The sequence below is a fragment of the Rhamphochromis longiceps genome, linkage group LG14, assembly GCF_057381845.1.
Source record: "Rhamphochromis longiceps isolate RC_006_pf linkage group LG14, R_longiceps_female_GT1.1, whole genome shotgun sequence".
In the NCBI taxonomy this organism is placed as follows: Eukaryota; Metazoa; Chordata; class Actinopteri; order Cichliformes; family Cichlidae; genus Rhamphochromis; species Rhamphochromis longiceps.
Genome location: NC_140570.1, coordinates 1,297,981 through 1,318,295, shown reverse-complemented (window position 1 = coordinate 1,318,295; position 20,315 = coordinate 1,297,981). Strand labels below are relative to the sequence as shown.

Below are 20,315 nucleotides of genomic sequence, written 5' to 3'. Positions count from 1 at the left end.
AAAGGTGCCATTATTTTTCAGTTATTTGTCTCAGGGAGCCCCAACCATTTATCAGCAGGTGGACATCGCAGGAATTGCATCACACACCTGCAGCTAGAAATGAAGAGCAGCAAAAAGAAAATATGGAAACAACGTATCCTCTGGAACTGTGCTGATGACAAATGGCTGAGGGGAGGAGCGACTGAGCTGCTTTACAGCCTCTCTCACTCCCATGCTCCTGATGCTTCCTGACCCTAATCTTGACTGCAGATGCAAATAGTCTAAAAAACGTCCCCACCAAACATTTGCATTTAAACAAATAGATAAAGGTCATTTTGAAAAGCTGCCTCCTCATGGTTGCAGTGTGAGGTGGCATGTTCCATGTGTCCCTGCCCTCCTCACAGCCTGATTAAAGCTCCTATTGCAGCACGCCACTCAGTATGGTGCTGCACTCCTGGATCTAGCTACTACAGGCAAATACAGCAGGGGGAGAACAGAAAGGCCTCTGTGTGTGTGCGCATCAACAGCATCATGGACACAGGTAAGTGTGCTATTATTATGCTGTTTTATACATAATGGAAATATTGAAAAATGTTTGGTTTTACTTTTACAGTGTATGTCGGGTTTTTTAAGGGTTTGTCTGGTTTTGTGTGAGATCGTGACGGAGGCTTTTATTTGAGTGGGAAAAGTTTCTTCAAAAGGTTTCCTGCGCTGATATTGATGAAGCTGCTCGTGTGTGACACGTATCAATGAGGACTAAATGTCTAGTTTTAAGAAAACTCTACAGATGTTGACACGAGGAGGTCATTTCTGAACGTTTTAAGGTCATTTCTAAAAAGGAAAAAACAACCTCCTCCAAAGAAGAGTTGATATTTTCAAGAATCTCACATTTGTGCAAAGTTGGGCCTTATCTAAAGGATCCATTCAAAAAGCTGGGGTCTTTTACATAAAGATTTTTGCATGCAATTTCCGTTTGCATAGTAAAGTTTGCATTTTCATTGAGTTTCTACCTCTGCTTCCCAGGAATGTGACCAAATCACACCAACACACACGTGAGATTTGTAGAGGACTATTTAATATATGACACGATGTGCCGCCATGATGCTCGCTGGCATCGCCTGCCTATTCAGTCGTGGCGCTTCTTTGCAGTGTAGTCGTTCCTCCGTACCACCTAAGCCCTCTGGAGTGTTTGCTTATGGTGAGGTTTTGGCAAGAGTTTGTAGTTAATTGCCTCTCTTTAGAAGTCCATTTGCATTGACCAAACCAAAGGCAATTTCCATGACATTTACACACCAATCCCAAAGAGTCATTCGCCTATATGCATAAAACTGTGAAGCATTCAAATGACCACACATTTGTGGGAATGGATGAAAATTTGTATGACGTCGTGTTACAAGTTGAGCTGCATCACTCATGTCTGTGCTCTGTCTGTCTGCAGAATATTCTAAGAGAGTGTACCAGGGCGTCCGAGTGAAGCACACGGTCAAAGACCTGCTGGCAGAGAAGAGGTCCCGGCAGACAAACGGACCCAGATACAGCGTGAGCACCACGTCTTCTAAACCGCCTGTCTCTCCCTGCTTTACTTTCCTCTATCAAGCCAAACGGCACAGCTGACCTTCTCTTAGCGACTGGGAGGTTTTCTAAAAACAAAAAAACTCCTCTTGTTTACATTGAGGCTCGTTTTTGTGCGCTAACGATCCACGGTGGATCCTTTGACCACCTGTACCTCGCTTGCAAAGCCATTCTGTAAATAGCCAAGCACTGTGCGTGTAGAAAGAGACACGGAGCACAAAAACTCATCCTAACCTCACAAAGGAGCGCTAATACAATGCCTGCAATGCTGTAGGCCATGATCTCCCAAAAAAATCCACAAAAAGGTGGAGGCAGGGCGGGGGGATTTGAGGTGGACAGGTAGCACAGAGAAACAGAAGAAAGGGCCCGTGCAGGAGACTGCCTATGCAAAGTTTGATCCGTGCACACCTGCCAGCCGATATTGTCCTGTGCCGTGATCACGCCACAGACAAACCTCCTATTGTTGTCTCAGACACACACTTTCTCACACACATGCACACAGAGAAATCAGGCTGTGCTTCTGTGCTTTAGACGCCTGCTCGCACACGCAAGACTGCCTTTTTATTTTCCACAAACCGCCTGTCAAAAGGCTTTTACAGGACACTGTTTTTTTTCTGTGCTGGCACGTCCACGCCATACACTCGCTGATGGCTCGAGCAATGGAGGAATTATGTCAGACAACATTGGAAGATGCCAGCAGACGTTTCCTCTATCTGCTGCAGTGCGGTGCTCATTATAACATTTTTGGCACAGGTGTACTTTTGTGTGTGGGTGGGGGTGGGGTAAATTCCTAGCACGTAGGCTGACATTATCACAGACAGAAATTCACTCTGTCGCTGGTTCTTAAACTCTTTGTGTGGAGGCAGAGCTGCCATAAAAGATTAAAAGTTTAGCTTCATTTGATGCTGAAGGACAGGTCGTTAACAACAACAAGAAACTAACAGAACTATTTAGTCTTAATCAGAGCCGAGATGCTGTTTAGATTGTGTTGCAGACGTCCTGTGACAGCAGAAGAAGGCGAGGAATAGTCTGGATTTTATTTAACGTCAACTAATTTTCAATCAAAACTGAAAATGGGAACAAAGTAATCAAAACAAATCAAAGCTGTTATTAAAAAGTGGTGAAGAGCAGCTCTGCGAGATTGGGCATCGTCTCAGAAACAGACGACCTTAATCTAACGAGCTCCACATCCAAGCTGTGTGGCTACCGCACACAAGTGTGACAGACTGTACGCTTTTGTCAGGGCTCGGTGAATCGACGGGAGCTCCAGAAGCTATCTTCTTGCTTTTATTACTTCCCTTAAATTTGAATAACAAGCTAACACCTGTGGCATCATTCCAATTGTTTTTTCAGTCCGTCAGCATTTTCGCTTTTTTGATATTCCAAACTGAATCGAGCGAAGCCTGCAGGCGACGTGAGCTGTGCACGTCACACACAGGGGCAGGGATAGCTCAGTAGGTAGAGTGGTGGCCCCATGATCGGAAGGTCGGGGGTTCGACTCCACTGAACGGCTGCCCTGAGGTACCCCTGAGCAAGGTGCCGTCCCTACATGCCGCTCCCCGGGCGCTGCGTTGGTGGCTGCCCACTGCTTCACTGGGTGAATGGGTTAAATGCAGAGGAACTAGTTCCCTATGGGGACTAACACACACATGTGTAACATGGCTCGCTCTGCTCACGTCTATCAAACGCTCTTCGTTCTGGCCTCGTCTTTAAGCTCCCCCACTCTCACAGCCACTCCAGCATCCACCCGTAGGCCACATTTACTCATCACTTATATGCACAATAGCATACTTGTGGAGAGTGATGAGTTTTATGACTTCCTTGAGAATCCCAGACTCTGATGGTGATGGTAATAAATCATTTCAAACATAAGTTGTCTGATGGGAAAACGTTCAACACACCTTTGTTTCGTTTAATACAGCTGAGCAACCGTTCTTTAGATAACCAATAATCCACCAAATCTCCATACGTCGTCTCTTTAAACTAACGTTTGGCTACTTTTTGTTACAATATTTATCTGTTAGCCTTAGCGCTCCTTAGCTGTCCATGTTCGATTTAAGCATTTTTCTCATTCATTTATGAATTTTAATCCATCACTCTTGGTTAACAATTTATTCCAATAGTTGTCCATTACCTGTGGCTAACTGCCGGCTCAGGTAATAGGACGTGGTCAGTGTGTAGTCCCTGAGAAACAGTTGTTTGGGAGCAGTTGGCCTTTAATCCCACAAACTTTATTTAACTGTGGACTCTATAGCTTATTGTTACATGTTATGTTAGCATGTACAATATACCAAAGCATGTCAAACAATAGTCTCCTTTGGAGACAACGAGGCGTGTAAAAGAATCTTAGTTGCTACCTCTGCGTTCTGTTTTCATGGTCAAATGTGGTATTATGCAATCATTGGGCCAAAAGAATACAGCATGGAGGCAGTATGACAGGCCATTGTCTGCAGGTCTACAGTCTGCTTTCAGTGTGGGCTTTACTGTGTGTTTATAAATGATGGTTGTAGAGCTAATAATGCACAGAGGCACACAGTAACTAAAGCCATTCCCGCCCTTGTGTTGGCTTGCGCTGCCTTTTACCTGGGAATAAAAGGCCATTGAAAGATAAGAGCAAACTCTGACCACAGTCTCCTCATGTTGGGACAGCCAGACAGAAACTATAAAGCTCTTACACCATTTCACATCAGCAGCTTCTCTTTTCTGACATGTTCTGTCGAGCTAGCGTGTCCAGACATGTTGCTATTACATAAATGAGCCTGGGAACAAATCAAAGTGTGACATGATGCTGAAGAGACATCGCGAGGTGTACCGGGGTGAAAGCGCTAATGCTAACAAACAACACAAACTCACTCTTTGTGTGTGTGTGTTGCACGAACAACATGCAGGAGATGCTACAACACAGTGCAACATGCTGGATAAAAAGCAAACAATGAGCCAGGAAGAAATATGGATCAAGTTTCTGTTTAAAGTAGGAAAATTTACACAAAACAGTTGTGTGTGTTCGATTTTAAAAATATGAAATGGGCTGTTTTAAAAATATCATTGTGTAACATATTTTGCATAGGAAGGAAGAGCTTTTCTGCGAAACAAAGCTAAATAAATCTATCGTTAGTCAACGCCACGGCACAAATACGCACACTACCTGACTGTCTGAGCTTGAGCGAGCTGATTTCCATAGGCAGCCTTCAGAGATGCACTGAGCCATACCTGGGCCACATGAGGAAGTCTTGGCACTGGCAAATCACATTCAAATTTAACCCTCAAAATTTGCGTGCGTCCCAGCCGACATGGGCTTAATATCAACTCTTTCATGTTAGCAATATGCAAACCAGAGATCCTGCCAAACCTTGTCCTCTGTGTCCCTGCGCTGCAACTCTCTGACACGAATCTGTGTCTGCTTTTAGAGCAGAAACAAACTGCAGTGCTGTGTGGTCAACAACATCCAGAGGCAACCGGGTTCTCTGAGCCTCCAGTGACAAGTGTACCAAAGATGACACAGCAAACAGGGCCGCGTCATACATGGTGAACACTGGAGACCAGTGATGCAGGTCCATCAGCAGCGTGACTCCAGACTTTGAAATCCTGTCAGATAAACACTTATGTAATATTTCACATTAGTGCTCTGTGGTGAATGACCAACAGTGTGTGAGTCCTTTAATGTTACGCAGCGAGTAAGAGATCTGACTGTGTTTGCAGCTTTGTTGATTCTTACGATTCTTATTTTGCTCCCTCAAAGGTCTCGTCTATAATAAAAACTACTTTTTGGCCTAACTCTGTGCTTTGGACAAAGGCGGGAACACAAACTACACACTCTGGGTTGGGCTTACGGTTGGGGTTGTCACAAGTGTGGACTTATGGATGAAAGGGGCTGTTAGCATGTTTCATGCTGGTAATACCACAGTTAGGTCAAACTAAAAGTAAAGGTCTGTCTGTCCGAATAATGAGTGTGAAATTTGTTTGGAGTTTAAATTTGAGGACCTTTACAAAGTGCTCTGTAATATTGGTGTCATTGACTTAATTTCAAGAGTTGTCATCCATTATTTTAGGTTTGCTGGTCTTCCTGCCTCGCTGTGCTCTGCTGCTGACACTTTGTATCCGTACGAACTCAAGAGGCCGTTTCCCTGTTGAAGAGCAGTTATTGACTCGGGCTTACAGTAAGGGCTTAAACATTAAGCCAGTGACTGATCCCTGCAAACATGATGTCCAGCGTCTATCTCAGGCTGCATCTTACATATCACGTGGAGACGGGTTATAAATAGAAGCATTTATGTGGTTTTGGTCCAGCTGCAAATTCATACAAGGCTGATCTGAGCAATCGCCCTTAGCACCAGAGAAACTCAAGACCAAATACACATTTGTGTTGTAGGATGATGTTTCATCCTTCCTTCTTCACTCATCATCCCGTGACATGTCTGGGTTTGTTTTGTTTTTTTGTCAGCTGATATGTTTTAGGGCCAACAAACATCTGTTTAGAAACAACAACATTTGCTTCTAAGACAAAAGTGTTGCTGTAACAGTGTTAACTGCTAGACCACAGGAACCGTTTTCAACAAAGAAGACAAGTATCGGTGGAACTCCATAATTCATATATAAGTAAAACCTGGAATGTCTCTGTTTCTGCAGGGAGGATCAACCACTCCGCCATCATTCGTCCAGATGCCAGGTGAGCGTCCTCTGACCGAGTCTGCCCCCTGAGACAGAGCAGGGTGTCTGGAGTCACTGAGTAACAATGATAAAGGCATTTCTGCTTCTCCACTTCAGGTGCCCACATGCTGCCCAGCTACTATGGCATAAGAGGACGTTCCTTCATCTCTGACTCAGATTTCTGCCCATCCACCAAGCAGTTCTCCCCTGATGTCTATTCCTCCACCCTTGGGGGTAAGCCTCTAGGCTGTGAGCCCTCCACCATGAGCAGCTACTCCTCGCTCATAGACAGCTACTACCCAGAAACCTTTGGTGACTACCGCAGCGCCGCCACCTTCTCCAGCTCCGGCGGGTCCTTCCTGCCCTCGTCAGCACTGTCCTCCCTGCTGCCGCCCTTCGGAGGAGAGTCCTCGCATCTGTTTCTGGTATGAATCAGAGTGACGGTGGCACGCTGACAAAACAAAGCGCATGTTCAGAATAACCTTCGTGGATTTAAAAACGGCAACACAGAAGTTCAGCGTACCTTTTTAGTTACTGTGAAACATAAACATATACTCTGCGTGATGTTCACATTTTTCAAGTGTCAGCCAGCTGACCGACAGCTACAAATGTTCCTGCAGGGCTCTGCGTGTACGCAGCTCTGATCATAGTCTCTGCATGCCTGGTATTTTCAGTACAAAGTTCCTGTTGTTCTTCCTTCACAGCTGAAAGAGGAAAGTTTAGAAGCTGTCTGCTTTATTTGCCAAACTGAGACCTCCGTAGTCTCATATTAGCTTCAGATCAACTTTGTCAGTGCAGACTGATTTCCCATCAGCTCCACTTATGTTCAGTGTGAAAAATGTTTCTCTGTTTTGAAGAAAAATCAGTAACTTTGTTCTGACAAGCTAATCTATTAACATGGCGAGGGACACGATGCTGCTGAGTGTAAGAAGACTCAGAGCTCGAGGATTTCAACGATACCAAGCTGCAGTGAAGAGCAGGAACACGCTGAGACAAGAGGAACCGAAAGAACCAAGTTCTATTGGTTATTTCATGCATTTGGATTTGGATTTAATTTAGTTACTTTAGTCACTAGTGAGATTACATTTTTTAAATCCAGTCCACACAGCAGGTGCGACGTTGTTAAAGAGAATGCTCTGTGATCAACATTAGGCTCTGTTAGTGTCTGGGCTGTGAGTCACTTCATGCTTTCACTTTAAATAACTGTTGGCCGACTAATTTTCCATATGCAAAATTCTTTTCCTTTTATCGTTGTTTGTGTCGACCCCCTGAGATTTATGTGTTCACCGGGGTCGGGGTTAGGAACTGCTGCTCTACAGGGCCAGCTTTGACACTTCAGCTGAGAGTACTCGAGTACAGTGAAGGACGTTCTTCTCGTAGTGGAGCATTTTTAAATGAGCAATCTTTCCACCGCAGTTCGAGATGAAAAAAGTTCATTTTTTATGTGACGTTTTTGTTTGACTGGTCACTGACTGCACAGCTAGAGCCAAGAGCATTCAGCACAGGACAGTTATGCTAGCTGTGCACTGCTGTTTAAAGAAAACTCTAAAATATAACAAGACTAACAAGGACATTTAATAAGTGGAATTATTGATAATCTTGCGGAGCTATTTGGGCCCTAAAGTCAAACTTTTAGCAGCAGTCACAGAGGCGGCGTGGCACCGATGACCTTCATAGTACGCCTGCCTGGTCGTCATCCTAACTGCACTGATGGCGTGTATGGAAGTTTTTAGAGTGAAAAACAGACATGCTCCTCGTTCAGCCACATTTGCAGTTTGTGCTCTGATGTTACATTTTTGCACACCATTGGACAGGGTGGGCGGTGTGCCTCGACCGGACTGCACAGAGGATTCTAGAAAAGCCAAAACCAAAACTGTATTCATGGATAGATCACAAATACACTTCAGTTACTGAGATCCATTTAAAGTCCGAGTTCTAGAGTGGTCGAGGTTGCATGTCCGCAGAGGCTTTCAGATGTGCTCGCAGGGCAGGGAAGTGAAACAAACGTAGTGAAGGAAATAATGCGACACTACAGGAAACGCTCTCGTTACAAAAGGTCTGCTGTGATGTTGGGGACTTTGCACTATCTGATGAGGAAATAAATGACTGATTCATCCTTTCCTCTGCTGTCTTCCTGCTGCAGAGAGACTCGTGGGAGCAGTCTGAGCCAGTATCTCAGGTGGAGGCTCTGTGTCAGGACAACCTGGCCTCCGTCAGCGTCCCACCCTCCATGCCCAGCCCCGAACCTCCAGGGAGCCCCTCCCAGTACCGCTCTCCGAGCCGAAGCTCCTCCCTGGGCCCCGTCTCCAGCAGCCAGCCCTACACTCTGCACTCTCTGGAGGATGTCCACTATCACCCTTTAACCTCCACCAGCACTTACCCCACCACACCCTCCTCCTCCTCCTTCCCCTGCCCTCCCTACATGAGCAGCCCCGTCACAGATCTGGTGACCAAGATGGTGACAGAGGAGGCGGCCGACGGCCACGGCAGCCTAACCCCCGGCGCCGAAGCTCATTCCTCCTGGGCTAAGGAAGAGGGGGTGAGCGCCTGGTCGCCCTATGAGATTCGGAGGGCCTACTGACTGAATTCAGAAGATTCAGACGATTTTACAGACACTGATGAACTCAACACTGCTGTAAATTCTTGGGGAGGTTTTTCCAAGAAAATTTCAATGTCAATTTGCTAAAAATATTCAAATTTTAAAGTGTCCCTGTTGTGCTCATTCCCTGTACCCTTGCACTTTGTGCTCAGCTCTTCATTTCACCCTCAGTTGGAAACACGCTGTGTTGGCTGCTGTCTCTGTGAGACCCTTCAAAAGCATCTGGGTGTGATGAAAGTGAGACAGTGCTGAAATGCTCTAAACCGCGGAGTCGGAGCTGCTCGATGAACAATGTGGTAAAACCATTTCTTAATTACTCCAAGCATCTGAGCATATCCGACAATATATACATCAAGAAATATGACTGTACCCTCGTATCTGTTAACCAACACATTTATCTGTAAGACAGCAAAGCTTAGCCACATCAACTGCACACTTTGCTGGCACTGAAGGGGAGAGGCTCAGGTGGCTGAGGGGAATGCAAGGCTTCTCATTTGAACTCGCTCCAGGTGTCACATAGTGACATAGATGAGCCACAGAAAAAAGAGTGATGAGGTTCATTTTGAAAACCACGTGAACAGAAAAGCCAGACAGGGGGCACACAGGGGCACTTTAACCTGTTGGTGGCCTCATTCTGCCAAAGGTCCAGTCTGACTGTAGAATAGCACGATTTCTTTTTTTTACCACTATTTCCCGTACGGTGTGGACGTGATCACAAAGCATAGCTTAACTTATAAGGCTGGAGTTAAAGAGCGTATACCAAAGCAAGGATAATGGCTTTGAGGGCGTATATTCTGAGGATTTTGTTTTTTCATAATGTGTGAACATGCTGCATCTTAATCATTGTACCCTGAAGGTTCCTGTAACTTCAGGCTGTAACTGTTATTAAACTGCAGGCTACTGCCATTTGTACGACCCGGCTAAGTGTGGTGCTTGAATGCAGAGGTTGTCTGGATTTACTGGGAATGAAGCAATTGTGATGCTTCCCTTCTGTTCAGGTTTATTTATATAGCTTCAAAACACACTGACAGTCACCTTAAGACTCTTTATACTGTAAGGTAAATGCCCTACAGTATTCTGGAGAAAGCCCAAACGACCCCCGTGAGCACTTTGGGGAGGAAGGGTATGAGGGAAGGATAAACAGCCTTTTAACAGGAAGAAAGGCTGATGTGAGCAGATGGGCGTGAGGGCAAAGAGAAAAGAGGATGCCATCGCCCACGTCCTACACACCACTCTCAGCCACGTGGACAAGAAACAGGGTAACTATGTGCGAATGCTGTTTGTTGATTACAGTTCAGCGTTTAACACAATAGTGCCCTGCAGACTGTTCACAAAGCTGAGGGATCTGGGACTTAACAGCCGTCTGTGTGCATGGGTGTTGGACTTCCTCACTGGCAGAACTCAGGTGGTGAGGGTGGGCAGGTGCTTCTCCAACAGCATCACCATCAACACAGGAGCACCTCAGGGATGTGTCCTCTCGCCACTGCTCTACTCCCTCTACACTTCAGACTGTGTGGCCACCCACGGCTTCAACACCATTGTGAAGTTTGCTGACGACACAGTGGTGTTGGGTGCCATCTCCAACAACGATGAGGCGGCCTACATGGATGAAGTGAAGAATCTGGCATCGTGGTGCCAGGACAACCACCTCCAGCTGAACGTCAGCAAGACCAAGGAGCTGGTGGTGGACTTCAGAAGGGGTCAGCACAGAGACTACAAGCCCATCATCATCAATGGAGCTCCAGTGGAGAGGGTGCAGTCCTTCAAGTATCTTGGTGTCCACATCTCCTCAGACCTGACATGGGCTGCCCACATTCAGGTCCAGACCAAAAAGGCTAGGCAGCGCCTGTATCACCTACGACAACTGAGGAAGTTCAGGGTCTCTCCAAAGGTCCTCAGGATTTTCTATACAGGCGCTGTGGAGAGCATCCTCACACAGAACATGACATCGTGGTTTGGGAACAGCTGTGTGAAGGACCAAAAAGCTCTCCAGAGAGTGATCCGTACAGCAGAACGCTGCTGCAGGATTGCTCTCCCCCCGCTTCAGGACACCTACACCAGGAGATGCCGGACTAGAGCAGCGCAGATACTGAAGGACCCGTCCCATCCTGGCAACAAACTTTTCCAACTTCTGCAATCTGGTAGAAGGTTCCGCATCATCCGGGCAAGGACAGAGAGACTCAAGAGGAGCTTCTATCCCCAAGCCATCCGTGCCCTAAACACACACACCCGCCCTCTCACATCATCTATAATTGACTGAGACAGGACTCTTCCAGACACTAAACCAAGGCACAATGTACATTTCAATTCCTTTAATTTTAAATATGTTTATATTGTCTATCCTGTAAAATAGTCAGATGTCTATTCATATTAATGTACAGAATTCACCTGCTTGCTGCTACTACTGCACATTCACCCAGTGTATATACTATATGTCTGTATATATATATGTATATATATATATATATATATATATATATATATATATATATATATATATATATATATATATATATATAATGTTCTTCCTCTACACCCCCCCCAATTTTTGCACATGTCGAGGAGCGTGTCAGGCTACATTTCACTGTGTGTTATACTTGTATAACTATGCATGTGACAAATAATAAAGAACCTTGAACCTTGAACCTTGAAAAGAAGAACGAGAGCATAGGCAGACTGGGCCAAAGCTTATGGACACAGAAGACTGAAATGTGGGATATAAACAGGGAGACAGTGGCGTCATCGCGGTGCATCACATGAAGTCCTTCGGCAGTCTGAGCCTATAGCAACATAATTAAGCAATGTTTCAGGGTCACCTGATACCTTCGTCAAAATGGAAAGTTTTGATCCTAAAATCCTAAAAGTAGAGAACGTGTCAGTCTCCAGCACAGCAGGAAAGGCGTCTGAGAGAGGAAAGCTCCGCCCCCCATTCTGAGTGAGCAGCTCTCAGTCTGAAGGCACTATGAAAATATAGGACTTTTGGATGTGATAGGGCCTCATTATTCAAGGCTTTGCAGGATTTTAAGAAGGATTTTTAAATTCCCGGTACTCTCACTGCAGCACCTGAACCAACTGAAGGCAACTTTCAGAACAACCTGATGTTAATGACTTAGTAGTCCAGCCTAGAAATAATGCATGCATGAACTAGTGTTTTAGCATCACTCTTTTTACAGATAATAGCAATCCTGCATATTTGTTCAGAGCCCGTCGAAGGACATGATCTGAAAGTTCCTCACAGTGTTGCTGGACATCAAGGTAATGCCATCCAGAGTCTAGTTCTAAGATCTTTAGGGCCACAGAAAATAACCTCATTGTTTTTTGGATACAGCACAAGGAAACTGTAGAACTTTGTGTCTCAAAGTCACGGCTGCAGTATGAATAACTGATATGTGTCAACTGGCTTCAGGTAGGTGTTTGCTGAGTGGGGGCATTCCTACTATTCAATGTTATTTCAGGATATAATAATATAAATCTTTATAACTGCATTATGGTTTGTTTGTTTTTTAAATATATATATATATAACTATATATTATATAAAAAGATGTTTTTATATTTTTAAAAATGAAACCATTTTTGTAACATTAATTATCATTATAATTTAAACACTTTCACTTATGACTGTAAATACATGTGACAGGGTAGACATCTTATGATGTTAACACATCAGTGAACCATTCTGAAACATGGAGAGAAAAAAGGCTGATGAAAGATGTTTTTGTAGATGATTTCTCTCCAAAAATATATACAACTGTAAGTCACATAATTAGAGGACCAATAAGGGGACCTATTTAGCAGGATTTCCATATGAGTAATAGGGAGGATTTATTTGAAAGACTTTAAGCATTAAAAATGTGTTCATGGAAAAACATCCAGTTAGTGTAGAAAATTATGTAGGTATGTATGTAAAAGTACGTTTTTCTAACAACATGCCAAAGAGAAGCACGTATAATGTGAATAGTATTGGTCCCAGCACATAACCCTGTGGGGTGAGTAACTTCTGTGCATGAACAAGACTCCCCGTTTACATGCACAATATGGAGTCTGTCAGACAGACATATTCAAACCATTGCAGTGCATGTCCTTTAACACCAACAGTGTAGCCTCTGAACTGTACAGGGTAACTCTGTAAGACACCCCACTAGGAGACAGTGCAACCGAACCCAGAGTGAATGTACCAATTTGTACATATATACACTCCACCCAAGTCATGGCCTCGCCAGATGCAAAGGCCGAGCCGGGGGGCGGAGGCAACAGTCTGCAGATGCAAGACTGGCCCGAGCCGGTCCCACAAGACGCAAGGACCGCGATAGAGCGGCCGCACAAGGACAGCCCAAAAGACGCCAAGCCGACTGCCAGGAAGCACAGCACACCGAGCTACCAATGGGGGTCCTGCAGACAGAGAGTCAGGCAATACGGCAGGGGAGCACAGGCTACTAAGCCACTCGAGCACAGCAGCTAAGCTAACAGACTTGCTAAGGGAGATAGGGGGCTGGGGGGGGGCAGTGTCCAGGAAGGCTGCCGAAACAAGCTCCCACAATGGACACCACTACCACTATCACACACACAGTCACACAGTACCACATGTAAGTACTACCAGTGAACCGCACACGCACAAACAAACAAGTGGAGATCAAACAATCACCGGTGTCACGTTTGCAAAGCCGTTTTATCTGTAAGCTGTGGGGCGTGGCCAGGCTATCCAGAGTGTCTTAAAGAAGTATCCACACGCCATGACCAAGAGGGGGTCATACCCTGTACATATGGAATATGTAACGGAGTGGAGAGATAGTCTCGATATGATAGGGAACAAACGCTGCACTGAGGTCTAGCAGGACAAGCACAGAGATGAGTCCACTGTCAGAGGCCATAAGAAGATCATTTGTAACCTTCACTAAAGCTGTTTCTGTGCTGTGATGAGCTCTGAAACCTGACTGAAACTCTTCAAATAAACCTCTGCAGATGATCTGTTAGCTGTTTGACAACTACTCTTTCAAGGATGTTTGATATAAAGGAAGGTTGGAGATTGGCCTATAATTAGCTAAGACTGCTGGGTCTAGAGATGCTTTTTGAGTAAAGGTTTAACTACAGCCAGCTTGAAGGCCTGTGGTACATAGCCGATCATTAGAGATAGGTTGATCATATTTAAGATTGAAGCATTAATTAATGGCAGGACTTCTTTGAGCAGTTTTGTAGGAATGGGGTCTAAAAGACACGTTGATGTCTTGGAGGAAGTAATTATTGAAGTTAACTCAGAAAGATCAATTGGAGAAAAAGAGTCTAACTTAACATCAATGGTACTAAGAGTAGCTGTAGATAATATTACATCTGTGGGATGATTACTGGTAATTTTTTCTCTAATGATAAAAATTTTATTTGTGAAGAAGTTCATGAAGTCATTACTAGTTAACGTTAAAGGGATGGTTGGCTCAACAGAGCTCTGACTGTTTGTCAGCCTGGCTACAGAGCTGAAGAGAAACCTGGGGTTGTTCTTATTTACTTCAATCAGTGATGAATAGTAAGATGTTCTGGCTTTGTGGAGGGCTTTCTTATAAAGCAGCAAACTATTTCTCCAGGCTAAATGATGATCCTCTAAATTTGTGACACGCCATTTCCTCTCCAGATTACGAGTCATCTGCTTTAGGGTACGTGTTTGAGAATTATACCACGGAGTCAGGTACTTCTGATTAGAGACCTTAGTTTTCACAGGAGCTACAGTATCCAGAGTCGTACGTAGTGAGGAGGTGAAATTATTAACAAGATAATCGACCTCTGTTGGGGTAGCGTTCAGATAGCTGCTCTGCTCTGTGTTGGTACAGGGCATTGAAGATGATAACAGTGGGTGGATTATATTCTTAAACTTAGTTACAGCGCTTTCAGAAAGACATCTACTGTGATAAAGTCTACTCTCCACCGCTGTGTAATCAATTATTGTAAATGTAAATGTTATCAGGAAATGATCAGACAGGAGAGGGTTTTCAGGAAACACTGTTAAATGTTCAGTTTCTATGCCATATGTTAAAACAAGATCTAGAGTGTGATTAAAGTGGTGGGTGGGTTCTTTTACATTTTGAGAGAAACCAATTGAGTCTAATAACAGATTAAATGCCATGTTGAGGCTGTCATTTTTAGCATCTACATGGATGTTAAAATCACCCACAATAATTATTTTATCTGAGCTCAGAACTAAATCAGATATAAAGTCTGAGAAATCAGACAGAAACTCTGTGTAAGGCCCAGGTGGACGATAGATGATAACAAGTAAGACTGGTTTCTGAGTTTTACAACTGGGGTGGACAATGTTAAGCACCAGGCTTTCAAATGAATTAAAAGTCTGTCTGGGTCTTTCATTAATTAACAGGCTGGTGTGAAAAATTGCTGCCACACCGCCCCCTCGGCCTGTGCTTCAAGATTTCTGGTAGTTAGAATGACTCGGGGGTGTTGATTCATTTAAACTAACATAATCATCCTGCTGCAACCAGGTTTCTGTAAGGCAGAGTAAATCAATTTGTTGATCAATTATTAAGTCATGTACTAACAGAGACTTGGAGGAGAGAGACCTAATATTTAATAATCCACATTTCACTGTTTTACTCTTTGGTTCAGATGTGGATACTGTATTGTTCTTTCTTTGTGATTATTTATGTTTAAGTTGTTTGTTGCTGGTTTTTAGTTTGTTTTTTGTCTGTTTGGAAGCTGACACAGTCTCTATGGAGATGGGTTTTTGGGGGGGTAGCAGGAGGAGAGAAGCTGCAGAGAGGCGTGTAAGACTGCAACTCTGCTTCCTGGTCCCAACTCTGGATAGTCATATTTTGGGGGGTTTAATAAATTTGTCCATATTTCTAGAAATGAGAGCTGCTCCATCCAAAGTGGGATGGATGCCGTCTCTCCTAACAAGACCAGGTTTCCTCCAGAAGGTTTGCCAATTATCTATGAAGCCCACATCGTTTCTGGGACACCACTCAGACAGCCAGCAATTTAAGGAGAACATGCGGCTAAACATGTCACTCCTGGTCTGATTGGGGAGGGGACCAGAGAAAACTACAGAGTCCGACATTGTTTTGGCAAAGTTACACACCGATTCAATATTGATTTTAGTGACCTCCGATTGGCGTAACCGGGTGTCATTACTGCCAACGTGAATTATGATTTTACTGAATTACTTTTACCCTTGGCCAGCAGTTTTAAGTGTAAGCATTAATTAGATAAGAGGAACAGACCTGAGAATGGCTCTGTACCAGATGGCATCAAATACTGCTGGATCAGTGACAGGTATGCAGGCATAGGGCATTTAAAGCTTTATACCTGCACAGTTTCTGTATCACAAGCAATATGATATGTTTGTATGTCATACTGTTGCTGTCACTGCACTCTAAGAAATGACACACTGATGTTGGTAGCATTATGTAAATGCTTCATGTTAAAACTAATGCCACCAATTGATTTTTAACTTTAAACACAAGTATGTTGTTTTGAATTTAATTAACAACATAATATTTCAATACAACAAAATGCAGTAAATTAAATCCAACGTAAAAAGTTCATTTAAAATGAAGAGCACTTTAATTTAAAGAGGATTGTCCTAATAGGCTCTCCGTACTTCTGAGTTTGCACATGTGCAGTGTGGAAGTTTGATCATCCGCCATTTTCAACTGAGACTTGCATATGCTTAGCATCCTGGATAGAATCCATCGCCATCTGAGGATTATTTGGTAAGTACAACAATTTAAGGATGACAAATTTGATTAATGTATACTAACTGATACACATCTGACACTTTCGGGAATACTTTTGCATTTTTTTTTAAACAAATGATGCCTGGCAAATGTTTTAACACTCTAGCTTGTATATCTCTCTCACATGTTAGAAGTATGAAAACATTTAACAAATATTGTTGAACCTGCTTCGGTGTAATTTTCCAAAATCTTTTGCAATTCTTGTTAAGATGAGACTTGCCTACTAAGACCGACAGTTTTAAAATTACTCCCAACATCTACCGCACCTGCTCCCTGACATCAGTAATGACCACTGGGAGCGCCAGCGATCCTGTAGTTTGAAGAATGAAATGAATGTGTAGTGTATTTTAGAAATGTGCATCAATTAAGTTGCTACATTGTTTGAAAGAATTCGACTCCATGTTGATTTCTGGTTTAGTGTCAGAAATCTTCACTGAAGAAGCTTCACTTTTCTTTCCAAGCTCCTTAGACTACGATGACCTGGATGACTGTGAACCTTCACAGACTTATTGTTATCCACAAAATGTCATGATAGGATTTTAAGTCCATATTGCCCAGTTCTAATCTTCTATTTAATTTTAATATTTTTAGGGGCACAATTATTAAATATATTGAACAATCTAGAATTGATTAAAGCAAAAATGAAAGCTTTCACGTAATGTCAAAATTGAAAAGCTTCAATTTTTGGGTTCATATATTTGTTAATCTGACACAGAGGAGTCAGTGCCTTACCAATCATGAACCTCACTGCACATCACTGATGTGAGTTATGAAACATTGCTTAATCATCTGCTATGTGTTAATATTTTTGACTTTGTTTTGTAAAGAGGTTGAAAGGAACCAAAATAGGAAACTTCTCTCATATTGAGTTCTTATCTCCACCAGAATCCCAGCGTTGATGTTCGACGGGAATGCATTCTGAAAGCTGTCTGTGTCTACTTAAATGAAAAGCCAGATGACCTGTTCAAGGAATTCTTGGTAAGTTAAAAAAGGAAAACGATCAGTTATTTTCCTTTTTTAAATTTGGGATTGGAAATGGAAGGTGGACTTACTTGTCCATATGTATATGTACGCAATTAACTTATCTTTTTTTAATTTTTATTTAAAGGATGTGGATCTTGGTGCAAGCAGAGAAACGGAGCAGCTGACTTTGGGAGTCTATGTTGTCAGACATGAGAGCAAACTCTGCAGATACACCTGAGGACATTGGTGTCATCATAGAAGGATGCACTGTGCTGCAAGCTCTTAGTGATGTGGCAAAGGGTTGTGCCCTCCTGCTTGGACTAATCTATAGTCTAAATCTGAGCTACCCAAAGCACCTGAAATACACATTTGAATTTCTTCAGAAGGTGCTGATGGAGTTGGATGGGAACAACCTATCCATGAAGGTGCAGGTTCTGAAAAACAAACTGCTTGAGTGAAACAGCCTGCAGTGAACTATAGAGGACACTGAACTTTAAGGTTCTCGAACCCTTCTCCTTGCACTTCATAAACTGTTCAGTTTGAATTGCCACAAGAACTTCTGCAAGGCCTTTCACTTTTCTGCGTTCTTTGTTCTTGAACTTTTACCAACATCCAACTACACTGAAAAAGACTGCTCCTAACTTTGGACTTCAGTTTAAGTTTTGAAGCAAAGGTTATTTTTCTAAATATGGACAAAAATGACACAAGTAATTTCTACCTGCTGTTTGCAGGGCTGTATTGTGGGCTTTTCATTGTAGCCCAATCAAGTTTAAATTAAGTCATGTTAATGTTAAAAATGTTGGAATCACAAGTTTCCAGTTTTAATCATTTCAGTTTAACATGACATTCTGTATCTTGTCTTCCTGCACCTAAAATGCACTTGAATATATGTAAAGATTGTTTGGGGGAAAAGATCTAGAAGCATTTGAATTGCTCAAAGTGTGCTTCAACAAGTTTTACACAAAGTGTTATTAAAGTTAGGTTAACTGAATAAACTTGTGTTCGATTTATTTAATTTACAAACTTAAATAGAGTAAGTTGCAATTCTGTTAAAGTGATTTAATCCTATAGTTTCAGTAGAGCGTGTTTTGGGTGAGTAGATTTATCAGATTTACTTAAAATTTGTTGTTCAAATTAAATATATCATACATTTTATATTTCACTAACCCAGTTGTGTGGAACCGGTTGACATAACTGGGTGGAGTAAATACAACATGTTATTTCTCAAAGTAAGTACAGCTTGTTTTGGTTGAGTAGGTTTTATTTAGTCTTCTCAATTTAAATCAACAAGGTTAGTTATATCAACATTATGATATTCAGCTAATACAACATGATTCTTTTGATTTGCATTTAATTATCCAAATGTTATCAGATGTACTTAAAATTTCTTGTTCAAATTAAATGTATCATACATTTTATATTTCACTAACCCAGTTGTGTGGAACCGGTTGACATAACTGGGTGGAGTAAATACAACATTTTATTTCTTAGAGTGTGTAACAGTAGTGGAACCAGAATATTTTTGTGTTGGTGACCAGAATGAGACCATGACTGACATTTGGTTGGGACAGACACTGATTAGTTGTTCATTCTTTTGGTCACTCACCCACTCTTGCTCAGTGCATCATGTGGATTCGTGCTAACCTGTTCTGGGTTAAGCTGAATTGATGCCATGGCAATTGGTTTCATTTAGCTTTAAACAGTTTTTATGTCCTGACTGTTGGAGTTATCCACAAGCAGCAGACATCATGCCGATTAATATCTCACAGGTAATAACGAACACCCTACAGTTGTTAAAACGTTGATATAAATATCATTAATGCATCATTGTATTGCAAAGCTGTGTGTGATGTTAGGAGCCCATACACACAGCGCTGTGGGAGAGTGTGACTTCTGTACAGAGCGTTGCTGATGTTGCTTTCCAGCCTCTCCCGCATCCCCCCCCCCCCTCCCCTCCGTATCCAGTGTCCTACTGAAATAATTCCAACTGGCCTCTCCTGACACTGTTCCTCAACCCACTGCTCCACCCCATCCCTGCAGCGGAGCCATAAACCACACCCATCCACACTGTGTATTAAATTGTGTTTGAATCCAGTCGTCTTTTTCTGGGTGTGAAGCATGTGTACTGTTTTAATTCACTATTTAAAAATATTATATTATGATATTACAATGTGTTTGTATATAAACGTGTCTAACACAAAAACCCCAAATCAAACCTGCCATGTTCCTGAGTCTGACCCAGTGTTTTGTGTTTAATTTTGTTGTTCTTGCTTGTAGTTTGAGTCACTATGTCCTCCGTGTGTTCCACATGTCATATTCAGTCTATTTCTCAGTGTCAAGTCCACATCTTTGTGAACTGTCTCATGTTTCCTGTTTTATTTTGATAGTCTCTGTCCTGTGTGCAGTGTGTCTGGTTTTGCTTCCCCTTGTCATGTTATGCCTAAATGATCCCAGCTCTGTCTCTCCTGTCTCCAATTCCCTGATTACTCCGGTGTGTATTTAAGCCCTGTTTTCTCCTTGCTCTGTGTTGTGTCGTACCCTCATTATGCTGTAACGGCCCTGAAAATCTTAGAAATATGGTATCTAACCAGATTCTTACTCTGGATGGCATTACCTTGGCCTCCAGTAACGCTGTGAGGAACCTTGGAGTCATTTTTGACCAGGACATGTCCTTCAACACACATATTAAACACATATGTAAGACTGCGTTCTTCCATTTGTGCAACATCTCTAAAGTTAGAAATATCCTGTCTCAGAGTGACGCTGAAAAACTAGTTCATGCATTTATTACTTCCAGGCTGGACGACTGTAATTCATTATT

General features: G+C 42.8%; 1 protein-coding gene and 2 long non-coding RNA genes across 4 annotated transcripts in view; 2 read left to right on the top strand and 1 right to left on the bottom strand.

The window, feature by feature from the left end:
* The window catches only part of LOC146653362 (uncharacterized), a 282,044-nt gene that overhangs the window by 171,199 nt on the left and 90,530 nt on the right, over window positions 1-20,315 (bottom strand). The gene's annotated exons all lie outside the window — the stretch shown is intronic.
* Window positions 361-8,779, top strand: pou2af2a (POU class 2 homeobox associating factor 2a). Its single transcript, XM_085429101.1, has 5 exons — window positions 361-520; window positions 1,418-1,518; window positions 6,178-6,217; window positions 6,316-6,623; window positions 8,342-8,779. The coding sequence occupies exons 1-5, from the start codon at window positions 361-363 to the stop codon at window positions 8,777-8,779; spliced, it is 1,047 nt and encodes a 348-aa protein (XP_085285227.1).
* Window positions 16,421-18,782, top strand: LOC146653366 (uncharacterized). The gene is made up of 3 exons (XR_014907304.1): window positions 16,421-16,507; window positions 17,417-17,509; window positions 17,640-18,782. It is a non-coding gene; the product is annotated as an uncharacterized LOC146653366 (long non-coding RNA).